Here is a 17622-nt window from a genome sequence, read left to right on the forward strand (position 1 = left end):
TCTGTTTCTCTCTCTCTTTTCATGAGTATACTAATTAACTCAGAGAGCAGCCTTCCAATCTCCTGCTAGGAGTTTATAAGTTAAAATTTTCAAAATGCTATTGATATTTTTTAATCTATTGTGTGTCTTCTCTCCCATTCCCTTGGTTCTCCTAGGTTAACATTTACTTTTTTTTTAACTTTCGTTTAGTTGGGTTTTGAGTGGAAACAAGGAAAAATCATATAATTTTGTGTGTGTTTACTTAGAAGTCATCAAACCTTTATCTTTTAACTTTTATCTTAAAATAGAAACATTTAGATAACTCCCTATAGGCTGGCTGTCTGGTACTACTCTTTATTCTCTTGTGTGTTCCTTCATTGATTTTTTTCGCTTTTTTAAAAATTATTTTTTAATCACTTTATTAGGGGCACGTACAACTCTTATCACAATCCATACATCCATCTATTGTGTCAGGCACATTTGTACATCTGTTGCCATCAGCATTCTCAAAACTTTTGCTTTCTACTTGAGCCCTTGGTATCAGTTTCTCATTTTTACCCCTCTTTCCCCATTCCCCCCTCCCTCATGAACCCTTGATAATCTATAAATTATTATTTTGTAATAACGTACACTCCCTTTCTACCCCACCTTTCCTCCACCCTCCCAGTATCGCCACTCTCACCACTAGTCCTGAAGGGATCATCTGTCTTGGGGATTACGTGTGTTTCCAGTTCCTGTGTGTACCAGTGTACATCCTCTGGTCTAGCCTGATTTGTAAGGTAGAATTGGGATCATGATAGAGTGGTGTTGGGGAGGAAGCATTTAGGAACTAGAGGAAAGTTGTATGTTCCATCGTTGCTATACTGCACCCTGACTGGCTTGTCTCCTCGTGCCCCTCTGTAAGGGGATGTCCAATAGCTTACAGATGGGCTTTGGGTCTCCACTCTGCACTCCCCCTCATTCACCATGATATGATATTTTTGATCTTTGATGCCTGATACCTCATCCTTTCCACACCTCGTGATCACACGGGCTGATGTGCTTCTTCCATGTGGGCTTTGTTGCTTCTGAGCTGGTTTACCTTCAAGCCTTTAGGACTCCATACGTTATATCTTTTGATAGCCGGGCACCATCAGCTTTCTTCACTACATTTGCTGATGCCCACATTTGTCTTCAGCAATTGTGTCGGGAAGGTGAGCACACAATGATAAGATTTTTTGTTCTTTGATGCCCGGTAACTGATCCCTTCATTACCTCGTGATCACAAAGGCTGGTGTGCTGCTTCCATGTCCTTCATTGGTTTTCATTCATTCGTGTATCCAACAAATATTTATTTTGTATTTATTACTATATGGAGAAGCTTCAAAAGTTCACGAAATTTTTTCATTATCTTTTTATTTCATCTTTCTGCAAGGATTTTGAAGTCCCCTTATGTACCCCAGGCATTATGGTAGGCACATGTGATACCTGAGTAAACAAATGTAAATTTTCTTCCCTGTGGTGCTTAGAATTTAGAAGTTTGTATAGACAAGAAACAATGAACAGAGAAACAAAAATTAAGCAAAACAACACAAAAACTAGTAAACCCAATCCACTACTGTTGAACTGAAGACGACTCGACTCGTGGTGAGCCCATTAGATAGAATCGCACTCCTCCATCAGTTGATCTCTAAGGAAGCACACCTTGCTGTATTTCTCCCCTGGAGAAGCTGGTGGCTTCAAAGTGCTGGTCTTTGGGTGGGTCTCCCCAAGAGGAGAGAGAGTGCTCAGGAAGGCATGCTGAGGCAGGGGGAATGCTACGCTTGCATGACGAGGGAGAGGTTGCAGAATTAAAGACTAAATTTAGATAGTCCTCTTGACTGTCTTCCAACTCTCTTACTTAATACTTCTGTAAATTAGTTGTAAAACTAAGTTTCCCCTTCACGTTTTTAAGTTGACATTTTAAGTTTTATAAGATTAAATCATTGCAAAGGGTTTGATTTTTAGTACTTTAAAATAGTAACATTTAAAAATAAAACTCATTTCAAATATTTAAAAGTACCCTATATGGAATTAAATACTATAGTGATTTCATATTGATACCTATTTAATAAAAGTACAAGAAAAGCTCTTGATTAATAGTTTTCTTTGAACTTGTATGCATATTTCTATTTCATTGCTCTCACAAAATTTTATTTTTATAAAATTTTATTTAAGTATTTTTTGGTTGAATATCTTTTGGTAATACCCTTATTGTACTTTTGTTACAAATTATACTAGTACCATTTACCGTCAAGTTGGATTCAAATTCATGGCAGTCCTATCTATGCTGAGTACAAGTTCACTTACAGGGATTTCAATGGCTGTGACTTTGAAATCAGATGATCAGACCTCTCTTCCTAGGCAACTCTGAATGTGTTTGAATTATTAACTTTCCAATTATTTGCTGAACACTTAACTTTTTATGCCACCCAGAAACTCCACACACAAATAAACAAGTGAAAATTAAAATTTAAAAACTGGTTTTATTTCTAATACTCATAATATTATCAATATTTAAAGTTTTTCTTCTGATTTGTGACATATTTATTAATATACTACTGATCAAAACAGCAAGTGTATTAGAGAACCAGGTAAATAATTGATAAATATAGAAGTTTAAAAAATGTAAGGATCTTATGTGATAACTTAATTAGGTCGTCCTTCAGTTTTATTGAAAATAGAGACTATTAGCTGTTTGAATTTGAAAAACATTTGCTGCCAATCATTAAAATTATTAATTTCCTGTTTCTAAGGCTTTAGTAAGACTAAAACCAATCACTTACACTTATTATGCTTATACTTGTTTAACCTGATGTATACAAAAAAAGTTGGAAAAATTAGAATACTGTTGCTGTTATTACACTTTTTTTGGTCATTTGTTTATTTTTGTTATACTTTTATCAAAGAGGATTTTTATAATATGTTCTTATTGTGTTGGGGGGCATTGTATGCTCTTAATACATACTTTACCTGGAGCTGCCTATCTTTGCTCTTTATAAACTATACTGGAGGATCTATATCAGGATATGATTTGATAACATAGGTTTTTAGCTGCCTGACCTGAATGAAGAAATCCAAGACAAAGCCCTGGAGTCAATTATGACTTATGATGATCATTTTAGGACAGAGGAGAACTCCTCCCTCACAGGGTTTCCCAAGTGGTGCCCCGTAGAGGAGCATCCTGGTGCGTCCTCTCCTTGAGCAGCTGCTGGGGTCAGACAGCCGACCCTTTCTTCGGCAGCTGTGTACTGAGTGCTTTCCACCACCAGGCCTATTTCCTCAATGAGGAACACATCCTGAATATCTACGTCACATAAAGGTTTTATCTGTGGGTTTTATTCAGGGTGTCTTAAAAATAATTGTTATCTTGGCTACATTCCAGTTACATTTAAAGGAACCCTTAGCACCAACATGTACTCCTTTTTACGAGTCTCTTTATTGGTCCTCTTGGGACTCCCTCGGGAGCTGTGTATTCATTGATAAAGAGGTGTGGTATGGAAGAGGTCACTACATGAAAATTGTTATTACTCTTTGTTCTATCATCTAAGTGTAATGGGATTCAGTTTCAGATATATACTTGTATAAATGACAGGAAGCCAGTAGCATTCACCAAACCCATATTTCGAATTATTCCTTTGTTTAGGTCTCATTGTTCAGAGTAGTAGTAAGTGGGATTGGGTGAGGACTACCAGTGTTACATGCTGCTGTGAAAGCAGTGCTTTCTTAGGCCTATTGTATAAGGGGCTTAGAGTTCCCTAGAGAGGACTGGGGTCAAATATGTGGGGAGCAGCTGTTGAGTGGTTAGAATTATTGAATGCAAAGTTGACAGTTTGAAATCTAACCCCCCCTTAATTTACAATTTAAAATAATAAAGACAAGAAAATGGAAAAATTTCACAAATACTAAGGAAATTCTACAAAGTTTAGAAAGCATCCATTGGTGTTTGCACTAAAGTATCATTGATGAGCCCAGCAAGAGAAGCATCAGGTGTCAAACTGCTGTACGTTAACTCCTTGCCTTCTAGTGAGTTCTGATTTAGGACAGAACTGTCCCTTGTAGGATTCTGAGATTATAACTTTTTTTTTTTAAGTCACCAACTTTTGTTACCATCTTTCATATATTTTGTAGAAAAAAGATTGTAGGAAACATCTAGGGTTGTATGAAAAAAAGAAAACTCCGTCTTTGTACAGGTGAGCCTCTGTTCACACTGGGCAGGGCTCTCCCCCATGAGGCGCAGCAGCTTCACGTGTCTGATGCCCGATGCCCCTGTGCAGATGCAGCCCTGGGCACACTTGGCACAGGCGACAGGGCAGCAGGAGCAGCAGCTTTTTTTGCAGGACGTGCGTTTGCACTCTGCATTTGCAGGAGCCGCAGGTGCCAGCGCCTCTGGTAGCACAGGAGCAGTTGGGGTCCATGTCCAGTAGAAGTGGTGGGTGGAGCCTGGAGCCGGCAGAAGCCACGAGGAGGAGGATCAGGGCTTCAAGAAGGCGCGGCGAGATTGTAACTGTTAATGAAAGTAGAGAGCCTGGTGTTCCTCCTGACGAGTGGTTAGCAGCCCAACATGTACCCACTACACCTCCAGGGCACGATGATACATGAGGGGGTACCAAAAAGGACTGGACTTTTTTTTTAAGCTGTGTATTTAAATTTTTTTCAAAACAACCTTTCCACCTTCAAAGTACTCTCCATTACACTTAATACATTTGTCAGATCTGCCATTCCATTCTTGGAAACATTTTTCAAACTCATCTGTTTGAATGGCTGACAGCACCTCCCTCGTTTTTTCCCCGTCTCTTCTATGTAGTCAAATTTCTGTCCTTTCATGTCCCTCTGCATTTACGGACACATAAGGAAGTTGCATGGAGTGAGGTCAGGTGAGTAAGGTGCGTGGAGCAAGAGAGGCATGTTTTTTACCAAAACCTGGCACACTGAGATAGCTGCGTGAGCAGGTGCATTGATGTGTAGGCAAAATCAGGACCCTTTTTTGTTTGTTGCACACTGTTCCACAGTCCTTTCAGAACCTCTGAATAGAAAGCTTGATTAACAATATGACCTTGTGGAATGAACTCCAAATGCACTCCTAGTCAACCTTTTTGCCCGTTCAGGAAGTTGACAGACGTCCAGAATGAGGTTTGTCATCAAAGGACATTTCACCTTTTTTGAAACAAGAAAACCACTCTAACACTCGAGTTTTTCCCATAGTGCTGTCCTTGTAAGCTGTGTTCGGCATTACTACAGTTTCTGAGGCGTTTTTCCCGAGCAGGAAAGAAAATTTCACAGCTGCAGTGCTGTTCTCTTAAATCGGCCATCACAAAAATGAGGTTCGAGTACAACTGCTTTTATGAAAAAATTCACTGTGACCAGAGAGAACCTTCCCAGGCGATGCCACTGGGTGCACTAACTCAGAGCAAGTTGCTGGATGCTCACTTAATGTAGAATAATGTGTACTATGCCAGCTCTCTCCGCCCAGCACAATTCCGGGTTTTTTGGAGGGCTACTCCCATGTATGCTAAAGAGTGAAAAAAAACAACCACCCAGAACCCATTGCTGTTGTTGGTTTTGAATAATGGTCACCCCATGTGTTACAGAGTAGACTTACTACAAAGAGTTTAGTTTTCTGGGTGGTGTAGTGGGTTACGCTTTGGACTATTAAAACATCAAGATCTGCAGTTCAAGGCCCCCAGTGTCCCGTGGGAGAAAAATGAGGCCCGCTCCTGTAAACAGTTACTGCTTCAGAAACCTAAGGGGGAGTTCTGTTCTGTCCTGCAGTGTCAAGGTGAGTTGCTAGGAGTTGGGATAGATTTGAGGACAGGAAGTTTTCACTCAGTAGACCATGGGGGGTGTTCAGACTGCCACCCTTTGAATTAGAACAAAAGAGAATTGAAAAAACAAAAAACCAGATAGTGATTTTAAGCAGCTTTTTCAATACACTGGCTGGAAAGAGTCCAATATATAATCCTCTACTAGAAGTACATGTTACCCTATAAAGTTGTTTTTTTTTTAATGAAAGAATGAATGTTCCTAGAACAATATTTCATTTCACCTCTCTGCTCAGAAATGTTAACTATCTGTCCATAACCCAGAAACAAACCTCTATATAGCTTAGCTTTTTATTCCAAGCCTTCCATAGTTATAAGTACATCCTACTTTCCCAAAGTTTTTACATTATTCCTATTAGGAATCTGTGCTATTGTGCCAGACTTGTCCTACTATTCTATTACTGTGCCTTTGCTCTAGTTTCTTTCCCATATTAAAATGTTTGTCCTTTGTTTCTTCTTTCTGCTTCTTCGGGAATCTAACCCTACTCTTTCAACACACTATTTCCTCTTTCTTGGAATTTTAGTAGTACTTTTCAGTTTCCCCTTATTCTTAGTTTCTCATTTTTCCTCAGACAGATTTGTTGTAATAGTGAAAACAATCACCTGATTGTTTTGTGATTCTGAATTCTTTGGTGAGAACATTCAGCTTGAGTGAAAACTAGAGCAAAACACTCTGAGATACTTTTGTAGCAAGTAAAAGCTGATATATTTTTCTTTATTAAAAAATAATTCCTAATACTTTTTTAAGCCATACCACATGAAAAAGGAAATGTAAAATTACAAAGACGTTTGGTCACTAGATTATCCATTTTGACTTTTACATACGGCTAATCAGAAGAAAATGTGTATGGCTGATTCTACTTTTAGAGGTCACTGCAATGTTTCAATACTACAAGCAAATAAACTATAAAATTCCCATTATAAGCACGTTTTTATTGATTAATTTTCCTTTTTAAGGTCCAAGGGATGTCCTTCCTTGCAGCAGTACTCATTCTCAATTTGGAAGAGGCACATGCTTTCATTGCATTTGCAAATCTCCTGAATAAGCCATGCCAGTTGGCCTTTTTCCGTGTGGATCACAGCATGGTATGGACATTTGGAGTGGATCGTGTTTTTCTCTAACTATAGACTTCTGTCATATGAACTCAATCTTAGGACAGGCAATCATTTGGAAACTAAAATAATCTGATCTAATATAAAGTTTTCATTGAATTGTAGATTTATGAATGGTTGATGAGAAGATTCTGAAAGCACTCCTAAACAAGATTTTCTATTAATGCTTGATTAAGGATTTAATACATATATTTTAGAGTATATGCTCCAAGAATTTTTATTGATATTTCTTCCTATCTGTAGATGTTGAAATATTTTGCAACATTTGAGGTATTCTTTGAAGAAAATCTCTCCAAACTGTTTCTTCATTTCAAGTCTTACAATCTTACACCTGACATATACTTGATAGACTGGTAAGTCATGACATATATAGCGCATATTAAAATAGGGATTAAAATATAAACTGTGATGCATTTTAGGAGCTAGAGTAAATCCAGGGCCATGCATGTAGAAGACCCTTTCCGTACAAAGTGGGAGAAAGAGAAGGCTTTGTACTCCCGTAAAGTGTTACAGTAAAAAAAGAAGAGTTACAGTCTTGGAAACCCACGGGGGCAGTTCTGCTCTGTCTTGTGTGGTGTCTAGGAGTCAGAGTCAACTCCGTGGTCATGAATTTGGTTTTGTTTCCCTTACAAGTAGAGAAATCTACCACTTTTTTTTTTAAGAGCATTTTATTCAAGAACATGGACTCTGGGTTGAAATCAGAAGCTTTTGGTTTGTATTTCAGTTTATTTATAAAATAGACATATCTTTATCTTGAATTGTAGTGAGACGCTTATACATGGATTATTTCATTTCATTTCCTTGTACGCACTAAGCTCTCAACATGAGTGGGTTGCTATTCTTTATTCCTAATACACGAGGGCTGGTGGTCATTGTAATAGATAAAGCCCTATGATCTTTATAATAGTGTTTCTTTACAGAGGCTTTTTTTAAAAATTCAAGTTTCTATTCAGGTCCCTGAGGGAGAAATGATCATTTATTTAGTCCAAATGTCTTTTTTGACCTTTACAACCCCAGCTCTTTTGTATTAACATCCAGGGTTTGCCTAAGGAGTTAAATCTGCAGATTTTCTTAAGAATTTCGACTTGCCTGTTGATTAAAAATAGGAGTGAATTTTGCTAGAGAAATATAGCAGTTAATCTTAAGATAGGTTGTTTAAGAGTGCTTATGGAGTATTTAAACTTTAAATTGAATTCATGTAAAGGGTTTATAGAAATGATATTAAGCTTTTCTATAGTAAGTAAATAAGAACCTAATGGCATTGATAAAAGCAGATATATTCCCAGTTGCTGGGGCTTGTTTTATTTAGTTTTTTAAAAAAAAACTAATTTATTTTTCAATATATTCCTTTTAGTGGACTCTCAATGTATTCTCTTCCATCCACACTAAGATGAATTAGAGTTCCTCTGGGAGGGACCCAAAACAGGAGGGAGGAGAAAGATTTTATATCATGAGACCTGGAGGAGAACCAAGATCAAAGTCTGATTCTACAAAATAACAAACTCCAGTTGTTAGTCTTTAGGACTAAGATGGGGCACTTCAGCATGGAGACTGATACATGGCGAGCAGGGTAGAACTAATGAGTGACCAGTGGTACTAAAAACTGCATGGAGACACTGCTATGCCCTTTCTTGTTTTGTACAGTGAGCTAGTATTTCTACTAAGAGTACTTGTAAAAAATATGTATTTGTAATTTAAGGAGTAGACATGGATCTTTGATTTTTGTTTCATTGAGTCTGTTTAGCTCATTATATATCAATTGCAGAATCATTTCAGCAGGAAAAGAGAGTAAGGGCATTGTGGGAGGGGAAAGAGAACCTTTAGACTCTTCCTATCCCCCAGCACTTCCTTAAAAACACACTCTAAATTAAAAAACTTTACCTTTTTTCTTTTGCCAAGGCACCTTAAAGATAAATCCTTTAGCAACACCTCCCCCCGCCACGCCCCCGCCAGTTTCCTCCAAAGGAATGATATCCAAAAGCGCCACCAAATAAAGAGTCGCATGAGCATACATGCCAGGAAGGGTGGGGTGAGATAGTGTTGGAGAACTTAACGTGCTCCAAAAGAAGTAGTATGTAAAGCTTCGTGGGGAGAAGAACTGAAGTGGATGCCTGTGTAAGGGAAGAAACAGAAGAGAGGTCAGACTTGTGGGTTTCTGTTGGTACTAAAAGATGGTGCTGCGTTCCTCCCACAGCAAGGCTAATAAGTAGCCTTTATGTGCCAGACTCTGCTCTAAGCACATTTATTAACTCCTTCAATTTTCAAAACAATCCTGAGGTAGGTGATAATATTACCCTTATTAATATGAAAACTGAACACATAAAGGATGAAAAACTTGTTCACAGTAACACTGTCAGTAAATGACAATTCCAGGTTTCAAACGCAGGCATTGTGGTTTCAGAATCTGAACCTTTAACATCCAGCCTATTTTGCCACTTATTTGTATTAAGCCCTACCTCTACGTAAGGCTATAAATTAAAATAATTTTGTTTATTGTTTTATTTCCCATTTTGTTGAGGAAAGGAGCCATAACTTATTGTCTTGTTATTTCTAATTAACTTCTGGTTTCAGAAAGAAGCTTCATAAGTGAGTGAATAAATGAATGAAAAATTTCAATGAGTATTTTTCTCCCTAATTTTAGGATCTTCACATTGTATAGCAAATCATTACCACTTGATCTAGCCTGCCGAGTCTGGGATGTATTTTGCAGAGATGGGGAGGAATTCTTATTTAGGACTGGATTAGGAATCCTCCGATTATATGAAGACATCCTCCTACAGATGGACTTTATTCATATAGCACAGTTTTTAACGAAATTACCAGAAGACATTACATCAGAAAAGCTATTCAGCTGTATTGCAGCTATTCAGATGCAGAATAGCACCAAAAAATGGACTCAGGTAGGGTGACAGTTTCTTATATCTTTCTCAGACATGGATTGACTTCGTGTAGAGTTCTGTATTACTCAAGGGTTACTCCTGATTTTAAATAAATAAATAAATTTGAAAGTATATTTTCAAATAAAAAATATATATTTCGACAAAGCAAACGTTTAAAGCAGAGTTGACACCCTCCTTTTTAAAATCATTTTATTGGGGGCTCTTACAGCTCTTCCCACAATCCATGCATACATCCATTGTGTCAAGCGTATTTGTATATTTGTTGCCATTATCATTTTCAAAACATTTTCTTTCTATTTGAGCCCTTGGTATCTGCTCATTGTGCCCCCCCCATTAACCCTTGATAATTTATAAAAATTTTTCTTCATATCTTACACTGACCACTGTCTCCCTTCACCCACTTTTCTATTGTCCATCCCCTGGGAGGGGGTTATATGTAGATCACTGTGATTGGTTCCCCCTTTCTCCATCACCTTCCTTTTTCCTTTTTGGTATCATTACTCGGATTATTGTTCCTTGGGTTTCTCTGTCCTGGATTCCCGTGTTGTGAGCTCTTATCTGTACCAGTGTACATGCTCTGGTCTAGCTGGATTTGTATGGTAGAATTGGGGTCATGATAGTGGGGGGTGGGGCGGTGGGAAGCATTAGGAAAGCTGTATGTTTCATCAATGCTGTCCTGCAGCCTGACTGCCTTGTCTCTTCCTTGTGACCCTTCTGTGAGGGAATGTCCACCCCATCCCCCACCTTTTTAACCTTTCCAAATCTCTGGTTCTATTTTTCTGAAAGTCAAGTAACATGTTATATGTTTAATGAAAACCCACAATAACCATGGATTTCCCAGAGCAATTATATAATTATTTTGGTATTTCAATGACATAACAGTTTTATTTAACACCTGCTACAAGTCAGAATTGACTCAGTAGCAATGTGTATGGATAAAGAATGAGGCAGTGGTGGGCTTAGTGGTAGAATGCTTACCTTTGATGCAGGAGACCTCGGTTTAATTCCTGGCCAGTGCATTTCATGTATGTCGATCACCTGTCACTGGAGGATTGAGTGTATTGTTGTCATGTTGAACAGGTTTCAGCTTAGCTTCCAGACTAAGATAGACTAGGAAGAAAGGCTTGGCCATTTCCTAAAAATCAGCCAATGGTAACCTAGTGGATTACAAGAATCTGATCTGCAGCTGATCGTGGGCTAGCACAGTGGGCAGCATTTTACTCAGCGGCACATGAAGTTACTGTGAGTCACAAGTTGACTTGATGGTGGTTAACAACAACAGTATGTAGAAAGCATTTGCTGTCAAAAGAATGGAATGTATGATTCTGGATTTTTAAAAAAGATTTTATTGGTGGCTTTCACAGCTTTTAAAACATTCCATACATCAATTGTATCAAGCATATTTGTACATAGATTCTGGATTTTTATATGCTGTTTTTTTGTGATGGAAGCAAACATACTAGTAGTCAAAGTAGAAATAAAAGACAGTCTTCCCCCCCCTTTTTTTTTAAATTTAAGACAGTCTTATCACTTGTTCATAAATGATACAGACCATAACATTTAACTTCATACTTCTGAAAATGGAATATAGAAATATTCATCAGGAAAATTCTTTAATCACTGAATAATTTCAGAATATGTGGCTATTCCATAAAATTGTGTTTATAAATGTAAGGGAATTTGAGCGTGATAATTTATGAGAAGACAAGTATATTAAAGCATTTTCATACTGCTGGTGTTGTTTATGTCAGGTGCCCTTATTTGACTTAGTGACCCTGGGTGACAGAGTATGTCCCATAGGGATTATTTAAGGCTATAATCTTCACAGTAACAGGTGGCCAGGTCTGTCTGTCTCAGATCCCCTGTGATAAATATATAGTTACTGGAATATCTTTCATCTGGGTGGTAGTGTTGGAAGATTAACCTTTATTTTATGTAATTTCCAGGTCTTTGCGTCTGTGATGAAGGATGTCAAAGAAGGAGACAAGAACAACAGTCCAGCTCTGAAAAGCTGATCTTCAAAATGAGCAGACTAAGGGAAATATTAAAAAGCCTTTTTGATAAAACTTTTTTTTTGCTTCTATGTGAAATGCATGTAGGAGATTTTTGGAGAAATCCCATGGAATCAAGAGAGGGAAAACTGTGTATTTTAAACTCCGTGGCTAAAGTAATGAAATGCCAATTGACAGTATTATTAAGGTGTGTTTTCTAGGAGGAGCTATTTTACAAACGAAAAAAATTAGATAGCTGGTTCATACTCCATAATTTGAACTGAACAGTTTAATGCAATAAAATTTTTAAATAGTTTTGGAGACACTTCAACTTTTTACATCTTTTCTTTTTTAACAACCACAAAAGCTTTTTTGAAAGAATGGGATTCTTAAATTCTACTTTAACTTCCAAATACTATTTGACACAAACATATTGATACACATATTATCACCAGTCCTGACCTCTTGAAGATACAGACCAAGAATAAACAATTTTGGTTGCATATTATTTAAGTCAGTCAAATTGTCATTTATCTTCACTTAACCAGTTGGGGTAAATTTAGGTTATCTGGGACCGAAAATGTTGGTAGGAGATTGCTTTAATTGCATTCATTGAGATGTTTTTACTCAGTATTGTATCTGTATTTTTTTTGGAAGAAATTGTTTCTATTCTTTAACGAATTCCTATCAGAGAATTTTAGCATTTCTGTTTCTAGTCTCAGACATTCTTCATCTAGTAATTTAGCACTAGACAAACTAAATAACTGGTCGGAAAACAATTCTTTGCACTTTACTGGACTTAGACTTGATTTTGAGAGTAAGTCCATAAATATAAATGAGGTTCTCCACTGGTAAGAGCAAAAAGTAATGAGTTCTAAGAGTTCTAAATAGCGTGCTAGTTGGCAAGACTACGTTTTTGAGTAAAATTTCTCTCCTGTCTTTAAAAACAAAATTTAATTCCAGTTTAAAATTTGAAATCTTAACACTAATAAGTTCCTAACAGTTAAAACAGTGTGCATAACTTTCTAATCAATGGATATAAGAGGGGAAAAAAGATAAAATTAACTTTTTCTAATGAGTCTAATTTTGATGGTTTTGTGGATAAATTATTAATCACTGATAAATTGTCATTAAGTTTACTATCATAATACATAAATTTAATTTTTGAAACAAAAATAAGTCACTTGAATTATTATGCTTTATAACATACTATTTGGTTAAGAATTAGAATTAAAGTATGCTTTCATGTTGCAGTTTGATTTAAAGCAACCAAGTACACTATCTGTTAATGGTCTGTAGTCTTGATACTGCATCATTAAGACTATGGGACCAGAGTATGCTCATGTGTTTTTAATCTCTGGGCCTAGGGACTAGCAATGGGACCCTCAAAAATGGACTCCTGTCATAGGGGCTTGTTTAGTGGAACCAGTAACGTAATAAAACATTGAGGAAGAACCCAGGGGCTTAGTAAGTTTGTGGATGACTGTTTTAACTGTGGTATCTACTTGCTTGGTTTTGATGGTCCTGATAGAGAAAATGTAACTCCTGGTGGTAATCTCATTGAGATTATACTACATGCCTAAATTTTTAAATCTTGCCTGTCTGTATTTGTTTTCTGAGTTTGACCTAAGTTGCTGTACTTCCTTTTCTTATTTCTATTATTGTACAGTTTCTTTATCTTTCTAGTATAAATTTGTATAAATTGTAAATACAAGGAGTTCATGAAAACCACTAGTAATGATTACTGTGTAAATAAAACTTGTAAGCAGAGTAATTACTTGAAGTGAGTCGTCCTTATTTGGGGATACCTTATTTAATCCCCTCTGGATATCCTGAGAGCAGGATACAGACTTCCCTTCTAAAGGATTACATAAGGTCTTCGGTCCGTTTGGATTTGCAGCACTGGCATCTAAGTTATTATAGCATGTCTTCCCTGAAACCTCTTTTATAGGAACTATGTGGTTATCACATGGCCACTGTGTGACAACATTTTTTTCTAATTCAAGTGTATTTTCATGATTCATCCTCAAAGTAATGTGAAATTTATTAACTTGGGATGTGTGCACAGGTGTTTTTCTCGCAGTTTTCCTTTAGCCCAGATAGCCATTGCACGGTTTCCGTGCTGCTGGGAGACAAGTGGGACAATGGAGACAATGCTCAATTCTAGCCAACAGGGGAGAGGCTGAACTCACCAGCCCCCTTTGAGAGAAAGGTGTGGTAAGCTGCGTCCGTAAAGATGTCAGCCTCGTGGGGACCCTGCAGGTTTCATTCTGTTCTACCCTAGAGGATCAATGTCCATTGGAATCTACCTGAGGGCAGAGGTTTTTGGTTAGAATACTCTGTAGTAATTAGCACAGCTCGTCTGGTGGCTTTTGCACTGACGATCGTCATATACTATTGATTGGAGTAGATTTGCTTGACTGAGAAAGGTGGCATTTGCAAAAGAACGTTCAGATTTCCCAAGCTTCGGACTTCAAGATGATAGCTTTCATTATAGCTTCGGAACTTGTTATTTTTGCCTCTAACAGTCGGTTCTTAAGAGTCTACAAAGTCTGTAAAGAAACGTTTAGCTTCACAATATCATGGTTTATTTTGCTATTTTGTTTATTTTCTTAAAACGTTTCATGTTCCAAGAACATTACTCAAATAGCTAGAATTTCGTATAAAGGAGGAAAGAACACAGGAAGTCACATTGGAAAGTCAGCCAGCCCTCATACACCATGACGAGAGAGAATGCCAGAAAGCAACGTTTTACCTGGGGGAGATGGGGGAAGGAGTGATTCAAATCATTTTGCTGATGACAGTGTTAGAAACATAAATTTCTAAATGTAGTGAATTAGAATCTTCATTGATTCACATGTGAAAACTAAAATGGGACAAAAGTTTAAAACACGATTTCAGGGGAATTAGCCACTGGAGAGAAAGAATGACAACCTTTGAAAGCATTATTTGCTTACTAAGTGTGCAGTTAAAACAGACGTGAACTAGATAATACTTAGAATGAATTGAACTTTTGTGAAGTTTCGATTGTGTGCCAAACATGCATTGCTTTTTAATACTCTGGTGCATTAATAAGCTTGTGAGGATTGGGAAGTTAACGAAATTGCATTTCTTTCCACCATTCCTAGTGACCAGGACCCTGGTGGCACAGTGGGCTAGGTGCTAGGCTGCTAACCACCAGCTCAGCAGTACAGGGCCACTGCCACGGAGGAGTGGCTGCTGCCGCCCAAGACTGGGCCCTTGAGAAGGAGGAGGTGGTAAGATGGCGGACGACCCAGTGCTGCCGTAAGGAATGTGGTGATTCGGAAGATCAATAAACTCATCAGGTCCTTGGAGGCATTCCATGGCCATGGCACAAGCATGATATCATTGATCATTCCTCCCAAAGACCAGATAGCGCAAATGGCAAGAAGGAGAGTTTGCAACTGCATCTAGCATTAAATCCCAAGTAAACCTGCTGTTCAGTCCTGGGAGCCATTCCATCCGTACAACAGAGACTCAAACTTTATACCAAAATACTTCCAAATGGTCTGGTTGTTTACTGTGGAACAATTGTAACCAGGAGGAAAGGAAATGAAAGTCAACTTTTAAACCAAGTAATAGGTCATTGTATTTGTGTGACAACCAATTCCATACAGAGGTCCTCTACAGAGCTGCTTCATTGTAACAGATGGCAATGGTGTGCCTTTCGGCACACTACAAGGAGACACGAGAAGTCCTGGACAAATTCCCTGTGGATCTTCCAAAGAAACGGGAGAGGATGTCAGTCTGGCTTGAGCTTTGCCCATTTAAGAATTCAAAAACAACATGTTAAGAAAGTAGCTGAGAGCCAGTCAGGATGCGATGTAGCAACTATGAAAAACAACTTTCCTCTAGTTCCTAAATGCTTCCTCCTCCCTCACTATCATGATCCCAATACTACCTTACAAATCTGGCTAGACCAGAGGATGTACACTGGTACAGATAGCAACTGGAAACACAGGGAATCCAGGACAGATGATCCCTTCAGGGCCAGTGCTGAGAGTGGTGATACTGGGAGGGTAGAGAGAGGGTAGGTTGGAAAGGGGGAACTAATTACAAGGATCTATATGTGCTCTCCTCCCTAGGGGACGGGCAACAGAAAAGTGGGTGAAGGGAGACGTCAGTGCAAGATATGACAAAATAATTTGTGAATTATCAAGGGTTCATGAGGGAGGGGGCATAAAAAAGGACCTGATGCCAGGGGCTTAGGTGGAGAGCAAATGTTTTGAGAACGATGAGGGCAAATGAATGTACAAATGTGCTTTACACAATTAATGTATGTATGGATTGTGATAAAGAGTTGTATGAGCCCCTTATTAAATGATTTTTTTTTAAAAAGTAGCTGAACCTGCTGTGCACCTGCTTATTTCTGGGAACAAAGTGAATGTGGCTGGTTTCGTTTTAACATGGTCAGCTGACTTTAAAAAACAGAACTAAAGCTAATTGGGATTGGATATGTTTGATCTGAGGTTGCAATTAAATGTCTTTAAATTAACTGCTATCTCTTATAGTGGTGAAAATGGATTCAACCAAGCTATTGAGTTACCTACTGAAGTCCTCTTCAAAGAAGAAACTAATGGGAGACTATATTTTGATAAATCAGCCAGGACAGGAGCAAGTATTGTTTTGGAATTGAAGATACCCTAAAACAGTAGTTCTCAACTTTCCTCATGCCGCTACCCTTTAACATAGTTCCTCATGTTGTGGGGACCCCCAACCGTAAAACTATTTTCATTGCTATTTCATAACTATAAATTCGGTACTATTATGAATTGGGTGACCCTCGTGAAAGGGTCGTTAGACCCTTAAAGGCTTTGGAAATGTGAGCTGAAGACACTAATTGTCTGTGAAAATCTGGAAATAATGATATACGTTCCTCATTGCCAAGGCACAGAAGAGGAGAGAGTTCTCTATAAAACGTCAGAGCAACAGAAGGATAAATCTCATTTCACAAAGAGGGCAAGAACATGAGCTGATTGAATGCATGCCCTATTATGGTTTGCTGACAACTACAAAAAAAAGCGGAGCTACATTGGAAATTGTCACAGATACATCACAAGAGGGATCCAGTTTGTGAAAGGATTTGGTGGAATTGGAGGTATCTTACGGTACCGAGTAGATTTCCAGGGAATAGACTACTAAGGAGATTGTTTTCCCTTGATGACTACGAGGTGGTCAACATGGGACCAGCAAACCGTGCCTCTCCCTACAGCATCCAACCCAAGGAGCATAACCGTGGTAGAACACAAACAGATCCCTGCCTTACGACTGGAACATTCTCAGAACTTAACTCCATGAGCACTGGATATTGCAACAAAAGCGGACACTGAACCAGGACCAACCCTGCACTTTGGTGTCGTGTCAGAGCAGCAGCATACAACTAACTATGGGCTAATTTTAAAAAGAACCCCAGTTTTTACTTGATGGTGAAAACTGTCCTTGTATTTCATTGGGGGGGGGGGCGATTATTTTAACCTTCATACATAGAAGCAAAAATACCCTATCTGCTTTCAACTTTCAAAACTTAGTAGAAGTGACATCTTACTGGTTGCTTCTTATTTTGTCTGGAGAAGATTTGCTGTGATTTGCAGTGAGCCATTTAAGTGACATTCTCAGGTTAGACTGATTAAGAAGAAATATATGTGGTGAAATGTTGGAGAACAAACAAATCAGCAGTTCAAACTCACTTGCTACTCCATGGGAAAAACAAGAGGTGTCTGCTTCTATAAAGATTGACAGCATTTGGGGGGAGAGTTGAGTGGGGATAAAGAAGAGTTG

The 17622-nt window shown here is 38.1% G+C and overlaps 1 protein-coding gene and 1 pseudogene across 1 annotated transcript in view; both read left to right on the forward strand.

Moving 5' to 3' along the window:
• Positions 1-13593, forward strand: part of TBC1D12 (TBC1 domain family member 12) — a 98290-nt gene extending 84697 nt beyond the window's left edge. Inside the window, exons 10-13 of the mRNA XM_075533734.1 lie at positions 6777-6905; positions 7176-7285; positions 9574-9832; positions 11779-13593. Of these exons, the coding sequence (XP_075389849.1) occupies positions 6777-6905; positions 7176-7285; positions 9574-9832; positions 11779-11847 (567 nt within the window). The 3' untranslated portion in view covers positions 11848-13593. The remainder of the gene's footprint in view (positions 1-6776; positions 6906-7175; positions 7286-9573; positions 9833-11778) is intronic.
• Positions 13594-15120: 1527 nt separating this feature from the next.
• Positions 15121-16986, forward strand: LOC142429416 (eukaryotic peptide chain release factor subunit 1-like; annotated as a pseudogene).
• The last annotated feature ends 636 nt before the right edge of the window (positions 16987-17622 follow it).

Source organism: Tenrec ecaudatus, chromosome 16, assembly GCF_050624435.1.
Source record: "Tenrec ecaudatus isolate mTenEca1 chromosome 16, mTenEca1.hap1, whole genome shotgun sequence".
In the NCBI taxonomy this organism is placed as follows: domain Eukaryota; kingdom Metazoa; phylum Chordata; class Mammalia; order Afrosoricida; family Tenrecidae; genus Tenrec; species Tenrec ecaudatus.